The sequence below is a fragment of the Bos indicus x Bos taurus genome, chromosome 16, assembly GCF_003369695.1.
Source record: "Bos indicus x Bos taurus breed Angus x Brahman F1 hybrid chromosome 16, Bos_hybrid_MaternalHap_v2.0, whole genome shotgun sequence".
NCBI lineage: Eukaryota > Metazoa > Chordata > Mammalia > Artiodactyla > Bovidae > Bos > Bos indicus x Bos taurus.
Window position 1 is genome coordinate 2,751,799 of NC_040091.1, and position 19,473 is coordinate 2,771,271.

At 42.8% G+C, this 19,473-nt stretch overlaps 1 protein-coding gene across 1 annotated transcript in view; it reads right to left on the minus strand.

Annotated features, from left to right (window-relative positions):
• The window catches only part of DSTYK (dual serine/threonine and tyrosine protein kinase), a 51,762-nt gene that overhangs the window by 13,894 nt on the left and 18,395 nt on the right, over positions 1-19,473 (minus strand). The window contains exons 2-3 of the mRNA XM_027564272.1: positions 15,272-15,657; positions 1,944-2,613 (exon numbers count right to left, since the gene is read on the minus strand). Of these exons, the coding sequence (XP_027420073.1) occupies positions 1,944-2,613; positions 15,272-15,657 (1,056 nt within the window). The remainder of the gene's footprint in view (positions 1-1,943; positions 2,614-15,271; positions 15,658-19,473) is intronic.

Sequence of the window (19,473 nt, forward strand, 5' to 3'; positions counted from 1 at the left end):
CCAGCAAATTTGGAAAACTCAGCAGTGGCCACAGGACTATAAAAGGTCAATTTTCATTCCAGTCCCAAAGAAAGGCAATGCCAAAGAATGTTCAAACTACCATACAACTGCACTCATCTCACACGCTAGCAAAGCAATGCTCAAAATTCTCCAAGCCAGGCTTCAACAGTACATGAACTGAGAACTTCCAGATGTTCAAGCTGGATTTAAAAAGGCAGAGGAACCAGAGATCTAATTGCCAACATCCTTTGGATCACAGAATAAGCAAGAGAGTTCCAGAAAAACATCTACTTCTGCTTTATTGATTATGCCAAAGCCTGTGACTGTGTGGATCACAACACACTGGAAAATTCTGAAAGACATGGGAATATCAGACCACCTGATCTGCCTACCGAGAAATCTGTATACAGGTCAAGAAGCAACAGTTAGAACTGGACATGGAACAACAGACTGGTTTCAAATTGGGAAAGGAGTACATCAAGGCTGTATACTGTCACCCTATTTATTTAACTTATATGCAGGGTACATCATGAGAAACACCAGGCTGGATGAAGCACAAGCTGGAATCAAGACTGCCGGGAGAATATCAATAGCCTCAGATATGCAGATGATATCACCCTTATGACAGGAAGTAAAGAGAAACTAAAGAGCCTCTTGATGAAAGTGAAAGAGGAGAGTGAAAAAGCTGGCTTAAAACTCAACATCCAAAAAACTAAGATCATGGCATCCGGTCCCATCACTTCATGGCAAATAGATGGGGAAACAGTGACAGACTTTATTTTCTTGGGCTCCAAAATCACTGCAGATGGTGACTGGAGCCATGAAATTAAAAGACGCTTGCTCCTTGGAAAAAAAGCTATGATCTATCTAGACAGCATATTAAAAAGCAGAGACATTACTGTGTCGGCAAAGGTCCGTCTAGTCAAAGCTATGGTTTTTTTTCAGTAGTCATGTATGGATGTGAGTTGGACTATAAAGAAAGCTTAGCATCAAAGAATTGATGCTTTTGAACTGTGGTGTTGGAGAAGATTCTTGAGAGTCCCTTGGACTGCAAGGAGATCCAACTAGTCAATCCTAAAGGAAATCAGTCCTGAATATTCATTGGAAGGACTAATGCTGAAGTTGAAGCTCCAATATATTGACTACTTGATGTGAAGAGCTGACTCACTGGCAATGACCCTGATGCTGGGAAAGACTGAAGGCAGGAGGAGAGGGGATGGCAGAGGATGAGATGGGTGGATGGCATCACTGACTCAATGGACATGAGTTTGAGAAAGCTCCGGGAGTTGGTGCTGGACAGGGAGGCCTGGTGTGCTGTAGTCCATGGGGTTGCAAAGAGTTGGACGTGACTGAGCGACTGAACTGAACTGAGAGCTAATGTTCACACAGGAGTCACTATACAAAGTCAGTAGCACCCAGACCTCAGATACCAAAAGACCTGACTAAGCATTTGGCCCAGTTTTGTTAACAGTCACTCATGAAGTATAGGAATGCCAGAAAAGCTAAAACCGCTACTTTGGGAAATCCTTCTGAGTTAGGTCTCAGGAGCACCCTGAAAAGAACATGAGACCATGACACACAAAAAAGAACCAACAAAGCAGCATGGGCCATGACAAAGGAGTCAGGATTAAAGCATGACTCTGACATTCTTCAAGCAGCTCTTCTCCAGTCTTAAAAAGGCAAGGGGATACAAATAGGAACTGGAGACTAAAGAGCAGTATTGGGATGAATTTATCAAATAGGAAGGAATGATGGCAGACTTTTCCAAGAAGGCCTCTCAGAAGAAGAGAGGCCAACTTCGCTCAATGATTTCAGGTAGGCTGCTGCTAATGAGCCCCATCGGGGTAGGTACCTTTGGGCTTCAGAATTGACGTACTCTACGCCACCTGGAAAGGGTTCGAGGATGCCCCAGTTCCTGCACCCTACCAAGCTCTAAGACCCACCTTTGAACTCCATGTTGGCAGCATCATCCAGAAGTTCCTCCTTCATGGTGTTAAGAGTCTCAACGATCATGTCCTTCATTTCCTCTTGCTTCCGGTTGGCAATATTCATCAATGATTCGTACAGCTCATTCTCCTTTTTTCGAGTGTATTCCAGACGTTTGGGCGTAATCTGCAGGTCCCGCTGCATGTCAAAAGCCTGGTTAATGAAGATGTCGAGGCAGCGGCAGTGCACCAGGTTCAGGGCCTTGGCTGCGTCCACCAGGCGAGTCTGCAGCACCTGGTGAGAAAACGTGTTCAAGTGTCTCAGCTTCTCACTTTGCTCCACCAACATGCTCTGAGCTTTGGTGTCCTGGCCGGGGGCCCCACAGTTACAGAGGCTGCTGCTCAGATAGCCCAGGTCAGTCAGCTGTCGATGAAGTGGCGATCTTTCACTCTCCATTCTTTCAGTGGAGGAGTCAATTATCTCCGAGCCCAGCTTCGGCACTTTGAAAAAGAATATGGGAAAGGAGAAATACTTTCGGATTTCCTGAAGCTCTTGCTCATCCCTCTCAGAGAGTTCATCTTTGTGGAGCGCATAGGTTATCACAGGCAAGAAATCATTCACCAAGTCACTCAGAACATCCACTGTGGGCCGGAGGCCTTGGCACGGTGCTACCACAATGTCCACTTCCTGGAAGGGGAAGGGGGTCATATCAGCACTTCAGGGTCAGAACCAGTCCTTGCCTCCCCAGAGTCCCACACTGAGACCAAAATCCAGACCTATGATGGGGCAACTGGGCTTCAGTATATGCCCTAATCACTTGTCCCCCTCCTTCCTCGGTTAGCAACACTCCCTGGTGCCACCTAAGCAGGCAGGCACTCATCAAGAGAGAGTGAAAAAACAAGTAAGTAGGAAGGATGGCAGTCCTTTCAGCCATTTAGATTAAAAAAGAACCTGGAATCCCTTTTGTTGCTTTGGAAACTCCCGCTGATTCCCTCTGTGAAGAACTCTTAGACTGGGAGTGGATCTGCCTGGAACATTCCTCCCCCTCTTTCTAACCTGACTCATCCTCAACTTTCTAACTCCCATGCATCCTTTAAATCTCAGTGTATACACTGTGTCATACCCTTCTGGAGTCTCTCCTAATAGGAAATCCCTATTAGGGGAGCACTCGCTACTTCTGCTTCTCTTAATGGTCAATACACTTATATACTTATAATTTACTTATTTAAAAACAAGTTGTTTTTTTCCCAATTAGCCCATAAACTCTTCCGAGAGAGGGAACATGTCTATCTTTTTCACTCCTGTAAGCCCAGTGCCTGGTATAGAGTAAGTCCTTAACACTGTTGAATCAATCAATCAAGCAGCAAACTAAAGGTTAGATGTGTCAAACATTACCATCCTATCTTAAGAGTTGGCAAACATCCCACGGTCTCAGCCATCTAGGTCTCAGGAATACCTTTACGCTCATGATCAGTTGGTCCGGCAGAGACTAAGGTCTGCCTACCCAATATTTAACTTCTGCATCATTGGGAAGGCAATGTCTTTCATAGACGGGGCAGCCAATAATAGGTAGGACAACAGAAAGCTCTTCAAAGGGTTGAATCTGCTAGCAAGTACACCCTTTGGCCCTGCCCTTCTTGCCTGGAGCACAGGTGTGACAGACAGAGCAGCAGTGGTCATCCTACAGTCCCTAGGCAATCCTGAGAGTAGAAGCCAGCCTGAGGATGAGGAAGCAAAAAGAAATCGGGAGCTTGGATCTCTGATGACTACAGAGCTGCCACACCAGCTCTCAACTGCCTAGCTTTGGACTTATATAAGGGAAAAATATATTAACCTCTGTCTTGCTTAAGCAAACCCCTATTTTTCTGATTGTTAACTATGTTTGAAGCCAATCATCACTGATACACCCAACTCCTAAACAGGTCATTTCCCTAGCTAGTAGTTTCTGCTTATCATTCTACTTCTTCACTAAGGATCTCGACTCACTTAAGAGCATACATTTCCATCCATATGGGAATATGGAGGGAAATAAATTTTGCTCCTCTAAACCTCTGAAACTGCCTACTTTGCCTGGCACTCCAGACCTAAGCACTGATCTAGAGACTCGTGCCCATATTACCACTGCAGGCACACCAACCCTGAAGTCTGCAGACTCAAAATCAATCCTTTGCAGAATTCTAAAATGTTTTAAAGAGTTTTCCTTTTTTATCTCCTTCTCCAGACAATGGAGAAAGGGCTGGGAAATGCCAGCTTATTGCTTCTTGTACTATGTGTAAGTGTGTGTGTGTGTGTGTGTGTACGTGTGCCTGTACTAAAGAACAGAGAGTGAGAGACAGCAAGCTCTTACTTCCACCAAAGCACAAAGGTCTCACCTTCTTCCTCAACAAAGAATTCATAAATTTTATTCTCAGGTAGGCCACAGAGCTTTCATTTGGCTGGCCACTTTGAACTCCCTAAAACTAAAAGTGCTTTTAGCATCTCATCATTTGTAATTTGAGCAAACACTGTATAAATCTACTAGCTTTCTAGCCAAGCCTAGGCCAAGAAGAAATCTGCGATTCACCTGTGCCTCAAACTGCATGGAATGTTTTCTGATTGGAAGACTAATCTGACACTCACTCTGCTACTTGAAACAAGCCGCCTCTCACTGCCCTGAGTCACAGTGCTGGAGTATGAATCGTTTCATGAGGCACATTCAAAAAAGAGGGTACATAAGGACATTTAAGGTCCACAGTATAGCATGCAATCGCTTAAATGCAACATTCTAATTACATATAGTAATTACAGACTAGAAGAGAATTTCAAGAAATGAAAAGTTATAACAAGATAATTATAGGTGACAGTGGCTTTTAAAAATTTTTTTAAATGGCTTCTGTCTTAAATATATCTTTTTAAAGATATAAATGAATCAAACTTAGAGAAATATTAAGAGAAAAAAGTCTAAATATTTAAACCAAAGTAAGTATTGTTTAGAAAGTTTTCAGGAAGAATTTTGCTGCTTGTTTATTTGATGGATTTTCTTAAAATTTTGAAGTGAATTTCCAGGTTTTTCTCAAAGGACCATTTTAAGTGTGCAACAGAACCGTCAGCCAAAGCCGCCAAGTCCACTTGTAGAACCAACATCCTTTGTAAAGGAGAGCTGACTTTATTTGCTCACAAATGCAAATTCATTTTTGAAAAAAAAAAAAAAAAAAACAGGATTCAGTGGATAGAGAAGATGTGGTATATATATGTATACACACACACACACACCCCCCTACCTATACTTCCCTGGTGGTTCAGATGGTAAGAAAATCTGATCCATGGGACTGGAAGACCCCCTGGAGAAGGGAATGGCTACCTACTCCAGTATTCTTGCCCGGAGAATGACATGGACGGAGGAACCTGGTGGGCTACAGTTTATGGGGTCACAAAGCGTCAGATGACTAAGCAACTAACATTTTCATCTATAACACACACACGCACACATACACATACAGTGGACTCCTCCTCAGCCATAAGAAGAATGAAATCTGGCATCCGCAGCAACATGGATGGACCTGGAGGGCACTGTGCCAAGTGAAACGGACACAGAAAGACAAACACTGTACGATCTCACGTACATGTGGAATCCAAGAAATAAACCAAGCTAGTGATTGTAACGAAAAGGAAACACACAGGTACAGAGAAAAAACTAGTGGTTACCAGTGCGGACAAGGAAGGAGAGATGGGAAAGATCGGGGTAGGGGATTATGAGGCACAAACTGCTGTGCATAAAATAAATAAGCTTCAGGGAATATAGCCCGTATTTTATAAATAACTATAAATGGAATATAACCTTTAAGAATTGTGAACCACTACGTTTTCTACCTGTAACTTATATAATACTATACGTCAGCTATACATCAAGCTTTAACAATCCCCCTAAAATGAACTCTGATGGTAGATACTGCCTGGTGCATTGGCACCTAGAAAGAAGGTATCTACTCCTAAATATATCTTGTACAAACAAAAACATATAGAAAACAAGTACCGTGCTCTCTCTTCTCCATTCCCCAGTTAATTAATTTGTGTAGCAGGTCTCACTGTTCTGACTATCTTGACTGTTGGAAGACAGGCAAAAAGAGCTGCTGCTGAGACCCTAGCAGCAGTACAAACTAGACTGGAATGTGATACATGATTCTGCAATACTCACGGCAAAGAGATGACTCATGCCTGACGGTTATAAACAAAAAGGGAAGCCACACTGTCTCCTGGAGACAGGGAGTGAAAAAAATTCAAGAGAGGATGAGCCCTGTTCTTGGCCCATATATTACGGCCACCTGCGAGGGAAGACTGACCTCAGACTATTTCATGGAAGACTGTACTCCTTCCTGGCACTTAGAACAGTTTTTGCACTTACTGAGCATTCAATAAATAAATGTGTAATTACTGGATGAATGAATGATGCCTTTACTATTTGCTCAAAACCATTTTCAATCATCATATGTAAAACTGTCTATTTTTTAACCCATATCTCACACATTTATCTGGAACTGCTGTTTGCGTCTACTCTAAGAATGAAGCAGTGAGGAAGCATTTTGCTCTGAAATCAGTCAAGGAAGAAGAATCCAAGGAATCAGAAGAATATGCCATAATTCCCATTTTGAGTCGCAGAAAATTCCTAAAGAGATGTCTCTTGTATAATATATCTGCACAAATCTGTGGAATCTACAGAAGCCAATATATTACCATCAATTCTCTTGGCAAGACTAAGAGAATATAATAAAAAAGCAAACTGCTACTCTGCAAACACCAGGATTTTCCTCCTTGGTGTTTTAATATAAAATTACACTATCATAAGTGCCAAGAAGAAATGGTTCAGTCACTGAAGCCTGACCACTTCCTAAGAATACTGGCTCTGACTGGTGAGGACTCTTACGCTATGGCTCACAGTACATTACACCCTCAGCGATAGCTAAGGATGGTCGTCTTAACCAACAGTTCAAACAGAAGACGATCATACGCTCAGATAGGTCATGAGTGTCTTTGCCTACAGCTCTGCAACCTCATTCCATCACACAGAAAAGCAGCACATAACTAGGTCCTACCCCTTGCATAACAACGGACACATCCCGGACGCCAGTCCCTGTCTCCATATTCTATCAACCATCACCATCAATTCTCCTCCCATGCCCACTATCACAGAACAATAGGAGGTTTTCTCCATTTTACTCAGGGTTGATTCTTCCTCATTTGTGTACAGTTCTCTGAAATCACTACCCCTCTTAAACATCAATTATACAGTAAGGCAAATACACCCCTCCATGGTATTGCAGAGAGTCACACCACTGAGCACACACAGTCCATGCATACCCCTTTCCCTGTTACACTGCAGAAAATACCCTGACTCTTGATCTGAACACTCTCCAGTGGGGAGCTGTGACTAAGCTGCTTTCTAGAATATAATAGGCCACAAGCAGCTGTGCCAACCCAGGGCTTCACCCTAGTAGTCCACATAAAATGGATACTAGCTCATCTCCCTAGTCAGTAAAAGTAGGGAGTGGTAACTTACAGATCAGAACAAGACTTGAGAAAAACCATAATCCCAACCAAAGCCCTCAACTAGCCACAGAAAGCATGAGACCATCATGCTAAAAGCCGAAGTGTGTTTATGATCCCAAACACATTAAAGCAAAGGCTTTAGATCTGCATCTCAACTCACAAGCATGAAGCCCTCCAGGATCAAAACTATCTGATTTCATATTGTGATGAATCAGATAACACACAAGTTGACAAGAAGGTACTGAATAGCCTCCTACTGTGTGTATATTCAAACATCCAGGTGTCCACAGATACAAAATTAGGAATGTGAATTCTCTCACCATTTACTAGACTCATCAAGAAAGACAACAGAAGAATGGAGAAGAAAGAAATGTCTGAAGAAAGTTAAAAGTTACCTTTTAACTTTATAACTTTAACTTCTGTATTTTTTTTTTACCTTTATAACATCTCTCTCTTCTTTCATTTTATTACAAAAGTACTTCATAATAATTATGAAGAACTTTGCTTCTGAATGGAGCACAATAATAAGTCTAAGTAAGTAGGAACCAGAAGGACTTAAGTCTCACAATGGAAGGAGTTCCAGTATGGATGGCTGTCAGGGAACAGATGGGTGGCTGAGAGAGGACGAAGTCCTCCTCTCAATTCATTCAAGGGGAGGCTTACTATGGGCCAGACACTGTGCTAGATGCTTTACACCTAGCCTCTCATTTAAGCCTCATACCAGCCCTAAAACACACGGATTATTACTTCTGTTTTACAAATGGGGGATGCCCTAGGACCACAGTCACACAGTTAAGTAACCAAGCCAGGATGTAAATCCAGGCTCACCTGACTACAAAGACCGTGTATAAACAGTGACTGAGGTCCACTGTGTCAGGAATTGTCTGGCCTGGTGTTAGAGAAGTTCTGAGAGAAGAATAAAGGATGGACAAGATCATTTCAGGGACTCTAACAGTCCTAGCTTTCTGTGTTAAAAGTATATGTTGGCAACAAGTAAAAAGCCCTGCTCTGCTCAAAAAAGGATGATTAAGACCATAATCTCTGCCAGATTTTCTCCCAAAGAGCTAACCTTGGAAGGCCAAAAGTGAACAAGTGGTGGTGAATTGAGAAAATAGCCCTTTAAGCTAGTCTTTTTAAGAGGGATCAAGGCTACTACAGCGAGCATGGGATTTTAAAAAGAATCGTGCCTTTAAAGCATACATATCCTTAATAGGTAAATTAACCTATAGTAAGTTATTACCAGGTTTGTTAGCAAAGAGCAATGTATTGGTTATATTTCACTACATATGTTAGTGTGTGTTAGGGGAAGGCAGAGAGATGCTGAATTCAAAGAACATAGAATTACTGCCTAGAAGGAACTTATATTCAGCATTTGCCTGAACTTCCCAAATCCTTTTTTAACACATTACTTTTAGTTCCCTTTTCTTTTTGCCCCATAAAATAATGGTTTCTTTATTTTAATATATATTTTTAGAATACCATTCTTTATTTCTCTTATACATATTACTCCAACCTTGTTATTTTTCCCTTGGAAATGGCCATCTTTGACCTAATTCCATATACTCTCTTTTCCAAAAGTATCCGCTTACTGTCAGATAAAAGACTATCACCCAAACTTCTTTCATAAGGTTTACCTTTCAATCGAGATACATTCCAGAGAAGACATAGCATCTAACTTAAAAGTAAGCAACACTTAACAAATTTATTTTCATAAGGCACTGAAACAAATGCCAAAAATTAAACAAAACTTGAAAGAAGACAGTTTTCTAGCAACAATGTTTAATGAATTTGGGGGTTTAAATTTTGCATAAACTTGTCATTTTTACTTTGATTTGGGGTTGTGAAAGTATTAACTGCTGAGAAATTAAAAAAAAAAAAAAACAGTGTCTGTATGGACAGAACAGAGAGCTTAGAAACAGACCCACACACCTATGGTCAATTAATCTCCAACAAAGGAAGCAAGATACACAATGGAGAAAGACTGTCTCTTCAGCAAAGTAGTGTCCGGAAAGCTCATGAGTCAGAATCCCAAGGCAATAGAAATAAAAGCAAAAATAAACAAATGGGGCCTAATCAAACCTATAAGCTTTTCCACAGCAAAATGAAAAGAATAATCAATATGAATAATCAACAATCAAAATGAAAAGACAATATACAGACTGAGAGACAGTATTTGCAAATGATGTGACTGACAAGGGTTTAATTTCCAAAATACACATATAGCTCACATAACTCAATAACCAAAAACACAAACGACCCAATCAAAAAATGAGAAGACGTAAATACAGGTTTCTCCAAAGAAGAGATATAGATGGCCAATAGACATGTGAAAAGATGCTCAACGTCGCTAATTATTATAGAAGTGCAAATCAAAACTATAAGGAGATGACAGAGGAACGGATAAAGAAGATATGGTACACTTATACAGTCAAGTATCACTCAGCCATAAGAAAGAACAAAACGTTACCATCTGCAGCGACACGGATGGACCTAGAGGTTGTCATACTGAGTGAAAAAGTCAGGTAGGGAAAGACAAGTATCATATATATTGCTTATGTGTGGAATCTAAACAAAAATGGTGCAAATAAACGTATTTAGAGAACAGAAATGGAGTCACAGATGTAGAAAACAAATTTAGGATTACCAGAGAGGAGAAGAGGGGGAGGGATAAACTGAGGGACTGCGACTGACACGCACACTACTGTATGTGAGAGAGGGCTAATAAGGACCTACTGTCACGCGTTACAGCACTCTGTCAGGACCTATGTGGGAAGAGAACCTAAAGAAGGATGGTTACACGTGTAACTGATTCACTTTGCTGTACTCCGAAACTGACACAACACTGCACATCACCTATACGCCAATACAATTTTTTAAAAAATAGATCACAACAGCAGAATACAACTACAGTGAGGTACCATCGCACACCAGTCAGAAGGGCCAGCATTAAAAACTACAAATAACAAATGGTGAAGAGGGTGTGCAGAAGCCTCCTGCACTCTTGGTAGGAATGTAAATTAGTATAGCCACTATGGAGAACAGTATGGAAGTTCCTTAAAAAACCAAAAATAGAGTTGCCCTATGATTCAGCAGTCCCACTGCTGGGCATATGTCCAGAGAAAACTCTGATTTGAAAAGACACAGGCACCCTAATGTTCACAGTAGCACTATTTACAATAGCCAAGACACGGGAGCAACCCAAGCGTCCATCCACAGAGGAATGGATAAAGATGCGGTGCATATACACAACGCCCCCTTCTCCTCAGCCATAAAAACGAATGGAATAGTGCCGTTGGCAGCGACATGGATGGAGCTAGAGAGCATCACACCAAGTGAAAGAAACCAGAAAGATAAATGCCTTATGATGTCACTTATATGTGGAATCTAAGATATGATACAGATAAACTTATTTATGAAACACAAACATTCACAGATAAAGAAAACAAACTTCTGGTCACCAAAGAGGAAAGTGGGTGAGGAGGAATAAACTAAGTGAGAGTTTGGGATTAGCAGACACAAACTACTACATGTAAAACAGAGAAACAAGAGGCTTCTACCGTATAGCACCGAGAACTACATTCAACATTCTGCAGAAAACCATAATGGAAAAGACTTTGAAAAAGAACATATATACAGACAGACACATACATACATACATATAAGACTGAATCACTTTGCTGTACAACACTGTGAATCAACTAAAAAATTATATACCAAATAAAAAGCTTTTAATTTTTAAAGATTAAAAAGTAAAAATATCAATGTCACTATGAAATGACAAATAGATTACTTCCATTGATGGCTACTGAGGGTTATAAAGAGAAAATTTAACTATTTCAACTCATTAGAGTTCAAAGTAGCAAAGAAAAAAAATGTTTATTTGCAAGTCATTAGACCTTTCTTGGAAACATCAGTGTACTTCAGTTCCCTGAAGTACCCCTTCCCACACATCACCAGGAGCCAGGCACCAGGACGCGTGACAGCCCCGCGGCCACGTGACAGCGTGTTTTTCCGCGGGGCCAGGACACCCGGCAGGGACACACGGGCGACTGGTGAGAGCGGAGCGCTGAGGGCTGCGCAACGGCCGTCAGAGATAAGATGCCGCCGCTGGGCTGCAGGAATCCCATCTCAGGCCGAGGAAGCGTAACCACCTCCATTTCCTTTTATTCCTTCATAGGGAATAACATATCTAGACTCACATACATCAGACTGAGGCAATTCTAAGGCAGACGACTGTGTGCCACTGGACTTGTAAATGGAACAAAAAAGAGAAGGAGCTGAGATATACACCAGAAAGAGGGCGAAGGTTAGGATGGGAAGGATGTACATGAAGACAAAACTAGTGAACATGGAGAAGGGTGAAATGTACTGCCAACTGGAAAATGACCATGTTTTGACACTAAATGAGGTTTCAGGAACTAATGGTTTGACAGTATTCCTCTATTATTGAATTATGAACTGAGAATCTCAGGGGACCCAGAGCTAAAAAACTGGGAATACTGTAGTATTCCATGTGGGTACCATGTGGTATGGGGTCCATGTGAGTTGCCCTACTCTGAAACAAATTGAAAATGGCTAATTTATGAGGACTTTAAAGTAACATATTAGAAGAATGACCATTGTGTAAGAGAGTAAGGGGAAATTCTGCTTTAGTAATTTGACAGTTAAAAATGAACATCACATTTCCCCTAATTCAATCTTGGTTTCCTTTAGCTAAACGTTTCCTTTCTTTACGACCCCTTTTAGGAACCAAATTGAAGGGCTGTTTAGAGCTAATTCTCTAGTTCTAAATATAACTGGAGCTAAAAAAAAGATCTTTCTCACTGGCAAGAAAAATCTTCAAGGTAGCTTAGGAAATGCTCCCAGCAGTAAGCCAATGGAGACAGGAGTCTGACGACAGTGGCAGAGCAGAGCCTGAGGCTGCAGAGGCTAAGGCCCCTCTGAGGCTCACCATCAGGGGGTTCTAAAGTTAGAAATGTGGGGGTCCGTGGCTGTTTCCACATCAAAATCACTGCCGTATAAAGCAGACCCAAAGAAACATTACTATAGAAGCCTCACAAACCACACGAAACAGAACACGGGAGGCTAGAAAATTCTTGAAGAAAAGAGAAGGATATTTCTCATGAAAGAGAATCTATACATATTTCAACCGTGCAGAGAAAACTGGTTAGGTATCTTAACTTCCCTCCCAGCCAAGTAGCCTTCTTAATTGTTAACTCAGTTTGAGTGCTTACTATATATACATGGGGGTTTCCCTCGTGGCTCAGTGGTAAAGAATCTGCCTGCCAATGCAGGAGATGGGGATTCAATCTCTGGGTCGGGAAGATCCCCTGGAGAAGGAAATGGGAACTCACTCCAGTATTCTCGCCTGGGAAATTCCATGGACAGAGGAGCCTCGTGGTATAGCCCATGGGGTCCCAGAATTGGACACAACTGAACGACTAAACAACAACACTGTATTCCTTGAGCATCGCTGAGAACTCTCACCAGTAAGACATGCGCTCATGGCTTCCCTGGTGGCTCAGATGGTAGAAGATCTGCCTGTAATGCAGGAGACCAGGGTTAGATTCCTGGGTCGGGAAGATCCCCTGGAGAAGGAAATGGCAACCCACTCCAGTATTCTTGCCTCGAGAATCTCATGGGCAGAGGAGCCTTGCAGGCTACAATCTATGGGGTCATAAAGAGTCAGACGTGACTGAACTACTCACACACACACACACACACACACACACACACACAGACATGACTGAGCGACTCACACACACACACTTGGGAAATAGCTCTCACTTTCTTTTCTGTGACTTTATTAGCTTAGCTCATGGGACAAAAGTAAATGAGCACTAAAAATCAAAACCAACAAAATGAAGGAACACAGAGAAATCAATCAAATACTGCACCTGTCCTACAGATGGCTTTGTTCACATTCCAAGACTGTTTTTAAAACTCAAGAACAGGAAAAATCACCACCCAACCAAGAGCAGTCATTTCAGCTATTTAACAGTGTTTTTTAAGCTGTAGGTCAGAATACATTGTCAGATCAACAATTTAGTGGGTTGCTATCATTTTTCAAAAAAATGAAGTCAAATAGAATAGAGAAGAAAATATCAGTGTATTTTGCAAGAAGTTAAAGTACTGTTTCATGGAACTTTATTCCAAATGCACACATGTATATATGTACTCGGTCCTAATAATAAAATGCTATTTCTGAGCATGAATTAAAATCTAAAAAAGTTTGAAAACCACTGAGCTCTTGGAAACTGAAGTAACTAGACCAGAACAGAATACTATAGACTGTGCTTGGATCATACACTTACAAAGCTTATGAGTCAACTGAGCAGGCTCAGTCAATAAACAAGGGTCACAGCCAGAGTCATTCGAGAACTCTCGCATTGTCTTGGAGCTAAGAAGTGCACGCTCTCGGTCTGAACACAGAGGAAAGCCACCAGTGAAACTGAGCTGAGAGAAAATGCTGGTTTGTATACTAAATCCCTCTAGCATTTATTGAGATAAAAGACAACTGGACTCTGGAAAGAAATGAGACGACAGTTTCTACCTCCAGAGAATCACAAGCCAAAGCCACAATCAAAGGCCTCACTGCACTGACTGAGAGACCAAACCTTCCAGAACAGGAGTAGGTGAAGCGAAGAAGAAAGTGCTCTCCAAGTCCTGCCAAACGAGCCCCTCCTTCCTGGCACAGCTAATCAAGGTGACAAACTCTCTGAGAATGTCTGCTTCTTTTATTCCTGCCAGCTTCTGATCCTTGACATAGGCACCTTCTCTGCCCAACCCCATGCTCCTGACACATTCACATGCTGTGCCTGTCACCTTTTGGTCTAATAAATAGTCTAGTCCTAGCTATACAGTAGCAAAGGAAGTCTTGCACAAGAGACAAGTCCTTCCTAGGTAGAGATATAAATACCAGACAGATAATATTATCTTTTAGGAAATGCCACAAGACCTGTGTCCTCTTCGGGAGTTTACTTCAAGAGAGAAACAGACATATTCTTCAGTTGATAGGATCTCTCTATTTGAGCCAGATCTGTCCTCATGTTCTGAAGTCCCTTAGAAAGTAGGAGACATGACCTGGCTCACTTAGTAAATGACGGCTGCTGCTGCTGCTGCTGCTAAGTCGCTTCAGTCATGTCTGACTCTGTGCGACCCCACAGACAGCAGCCCACCAGGCTCCCCCGTCCCTGGGATTCCCCAGGCAAGAACACTGGAATGGGTTGCCATTTCCTTCTCCAGTGCATGAAAGTGAAAAGTCAAAGTGAAGTCGCTCAGTCGTGTCTGACTCTTAGCGACCCCATGGACTGCAGCCTACCAGGCTCCTCCGTCCATGGGATTTTCCAGGCAAGAGTACTGGAGTGGGGTGCCACTGCCTTCTCTGAACTGATGGCAAATCTAAGAAAAAACTCATAAGTTCTTCACTTATTTTCAATTCCGTAAGAATGTCAATCATATGTTCCTTTTAGAAAGGGATGGCTAGAGACAATTCTAGTCACGCCTTCCTGCTAAGAAATGAAAAAGGATTTCTAACCCTGATCCTCTCTCTGTAAAGGCAGGCTGAGATGTAAGTATCATATTCTTCAGTTTTAGAAAGGGATTAGACAAACTGCTCAGGGCCTTGCAGCACAGCAGTAGAGGCAGGGATGGGCACTGCTACAGCCTTGTCTGGTTTTCAACTTCCTAGATCACGTTCCTTTGACTCTATCTGCTGATGCTCAGAGCCCACAGTACACACTGCCAAACTACTTTCTGAGAAAGCTCAGGTACAATGAAACTGGTGCCTACGAGTGCACCCATGTAAGGACGAGACCGGTACCTGTAAGAGAGCATGGCGCATCGTCACCTCCAGTTCGGCTAGAACGCGGGCAGCATCCTCACTGTCCTCCCGCGCCTCTAGGTCCTCCTCAGGGACGGTCTCCCAGGTGCCCTGGTGAGCAGCCAGCGTGTGCACTAGTTCGTACCGGTCAGGGAGCGCCAGGCTGACCCGAGTCTGAGTCCCATAGGTGAAGCGGAGGCGCCGAAGCTTACAGTTCTCACCGCCCAGCTTGTTGGTGGGAAGCACCTGCACCCCCAAGAGCAGGTTCAGCAGCTGGCACTTGACACTGCAGTCCTGGCCGAGGATCAAGATGCAGGGCAGGCAGTCCACCATCTGCTGGAGGCGCTTCTCTTCCTTGGGTGGGAAGGAAATGCAGCTCAGCTGGCCTGGGCAGGGACGGGGGTGGAAGGAGAAAGGAGTACAGAGAGAAGAGTGAGGAGGGGCAGACAGAGACTGACACAGAGATCCCATTAGATGGCAGCCTCCTAGAAAAGAAACTTCTAGGAAGCTCTTGGTGGAAGGAGATACCAGAAAAACATCCCAGTAAGGAAAAGTTTCTCAAATATCACACAGGAGTCCCCTCTCTGGCTCACCCCCGGAGCAGTTCTTTCTTTCCAGAAATTTCGTGGCAGTGACCTAATCTCCCCTTCCTGACCCGGTTTCAATCAGTGGAGGGACAGCCTAAGGAGTTTACAAGGACTCAATCAAAGGACATTAAACTGACAAAACCAGAAAAGACTATGCTACTGGGACGTGAGTCCAAGGACTGAACGCGTGCGTTAATGCTCAGACACGTACAACTCTTTGCGACACCATGGACTGTAGCTTGTCAGGCTCCTCAGCCATGGACTTTTCCAGACAAGAATACCAGAGTGGGTCGCCATTTCCTACTCCAGGGGATCTTTCCAACCCAGGGATAGAACCCACATCTCCTGTGTCTCCTGCACTGAGAGGGTGATTCTTTACCACTGCGCTACCTCGGAAGCCCGCAAGGACTGAACACAAATCAAAATAAAAACCTTCCTTGTGACACAAAACCTAATACTCGAACACAGAAAGGTTCTTTAAAATGACTCTACCACATGCAGTTTATTTTCCTTATTTATAACATATTTTATTGTAACTAAATGTGTGTAGTCTTTTAACACACATACATTGAAATAAAATGTTATTTGAGTGTGCATAAGCACAGAATCTTTTCCGGTTCATTTCTCTGATAGCTGGTAACAGCATCCCAGCTCCAAGTCATTTGTTTTCTTAAAACACTGAATGCTTAATTAAGATCAGTATCTCTAATCAAATCATATTCTTTCAGTTTATGGAAGACAAGACCCCAAGTAAGACAAAGGGGAAAGGACTACCTGTTAGGATAAAATCCAAGCAAATCAAGGAAGATTTGATCTATCTCAGAAATATCTTTCCAGGATACACTCATCTATACTGCAAGCTTCCACAAAACAGATCATATAATACTCAAGAGAAAAAAAAAGGCTTCCTAAAGCATGAGAACTTCTAATTGGGAAAAGGAACCAGAAATTTGTTGACTGGAACTCTCCGATTCCAAACTCAATCACTCCCCAACTTGTTCAGTGACAGTGCCTGCCCAAGTCTAAGATTCAGGCAACTTCGTGTTTGTTCAGAAAGGCACAGACACACAGTTCTTAGGCTGTTAGAAAGCCGATCTGTATTTGAAGCCATTTAAATACATATATCTTCATTAAAATTTAGGGTGGCACCAACTGAAACAGTATTTGCTTTAGTCATGTAACCATGAGCTGCATTAAACCATTCTTAAGCTATTTATTTTATGTAATTGAAGCAAGAGAGGCCAGATTCATTTAAAAGGTTGTCCCACTCTGGCTCTACCTGCATGCGTCCCTTCAGTCGTGTCCAACTCTACAACCCCATGGACTGCAGCCCGCCAGGCTCCTCTGTCCATGGGATTCTCCAGGCAAGAATACTGGAGGGGGCTGCCATGCCCTCATCCAGGGGATCTTCCCAACCCAGGGATCGAACCCAGGTCTCCCACATTGCAGGAAGATTCTTTACCATCTGAGTCACCAGGGAAGCCCAAGAATACTGGAGTGGGTAGCCTATCCCTTCTCCAAGGGATCTTCCCAACACAGGGATCAAACCCAGGTTTCCTGCATTGCAAGTGGTCTCTTTATTGACTGAGCCACCAGGGAAGCCCCTCAACTCTACCTATCCTGCTACAAACTATTTTAAATCTTCTCTCCAACAAATGGCAGCAAAAGATTTAAAGAAGCTGGCTTTCACTCAGACCCCTTTACGCGTTTCATTACGCTCTTCCTTTCATGTCTGCCTGTTAAGTACGTCACCTGGTCAGCAGAAGCACACCAGCGCACACCAGCACACCAGCAATACGAGACACTGAAACACGGAAATCTATTCTCCTGGGAGAGATGAGAAGCAAAACATTAACTGAGGGCCCAACTCTATGCAAGGCATTTATTAAGCACGAGGGAAAAACACCAGACAACTGGTCTAATTTCTGACTTACAAACTAAAAGCAAGGGGACACAGACCCTTGCGTGTGTGACAACTCAGCAAGTAAGGAGTCCTGAGTCCCTCCGTACCTCACTGACAACGAAACAGAATTTACTACAGTTGTCAAGGAGGAAAAACAATTTTCCTCTACCCTTTTAGTTTCCTCTGGCTGGGGCTAAGAATTAAATTGACATGAAAAAGATTAACAGTAGAAAATGAAATTTAAATTTAATTACACACACATGAGGAATCTGAACACGAGAGTTTCAAAAGACAGGTTAAATGAGATACATACGTTATCCTGGAACAAAGAGAGGGGGCAGGGGGCTGGGTCTTCAAAGAGAAACAAGGCAATTCACAGAAGAGTAAACGTTTGGTAAACAAATGTTTGCTGGGCCATCCAGAAACAACCGGACATAGAGAAAATTTTGACACCGAGTTCATACTACACTGTAGCTAGCTCCGGTGATAGGCCCTCTATACAAATTCATTTAGGCAGTTAAGGTGAGGAAGATAACAACTCTTGCTGAGCTTTTTGTTTCTTTAAAACAGCCAAGCCTGAACTAATTCTCATACCAAAGAGACACATTTTGGGACGGCAAATCTTGCTCACCTCTTCAGACTATTCTAGTCATACGTTTATAATTACCAAAGGCAGGAAGAACCATCGTATTTCTCTCTGTATCCTCAATACCCAACGCAATGACTAAAAAATGTTTTGTTATTTGTTTGCTCATTGAGAACTGTCTACAGAAAACTGTAAGTGGCTCTACTAAGTACTCAGAAAAATCCAGTAATATGATGAACAGTCCAGGACCATGAATAGTATAGGAGCAAGCGTCATTCCTAAAAACGCCCTTCATCTCAACATGGAGAGCAGAGGCGGACAGCAGAACAGGACTTCCCCATTCAGCTGCAGGATTTACCCCCCAGGCTCTGCCTGAGCACGAGGGCTCCTGCTAGATCCGCTCTCACCTTACTTCCTTTCTCTCCAGTCAGAGCTCAGGTGGCTGTCCAAGTAAGCTCATAGCAACACCCTTCATAGGGCCCACAAGAAAAGCTGGTCCATAGTAACAACAGTGAGTCTAAATGAGTTTTGTGACTACTGCTGCTGCCAGGAGAGTGGGTAACAGAGAACGAAAACTAACCAACCATTTTTCAGGACCAAAGGGAGAGATCTCAACACCTCGGAGACTATAGGAAAACCAGTAAACCATGTGGCACTGGCCAAAACCACAGCAGACACACCCATTATTCATCTGACCCAAAGTATCACACCTCCATCTCTGCAGTGACAGAAACGGTCACTATAAATAAACTCGCTGGAGTCAAACAACCGTCGGCCAGTGCAATGGGAGAGGGGGCTGACAGTGAGTCCAGTTCGAATTTTCGTTTCCAGGTGCTTTGCTAGGGTTGTGTGTGCAACTTACTAGACAGAGAAAAGGTCTTCAATATGGATATCTCCATCTGGTTTTCAATATATCATTATCCAAGCTCTTCACTTCTCCCACTAATCTTTAGTTTTTTTCATTGCTCTTCAATGTGTCTACAAGATTTGAACGAGAGCATGGAGAAAAATGAAGCTGAAACTAGAGGGTTCCACTCCTCGCTCCCCTTGGCAAATGGTCTGGTGAGCGTGGAGCATAGCAGGGTGGTGGGCAGAGCACCGGCGGGGCGGCGCTCTGACCCGGGGC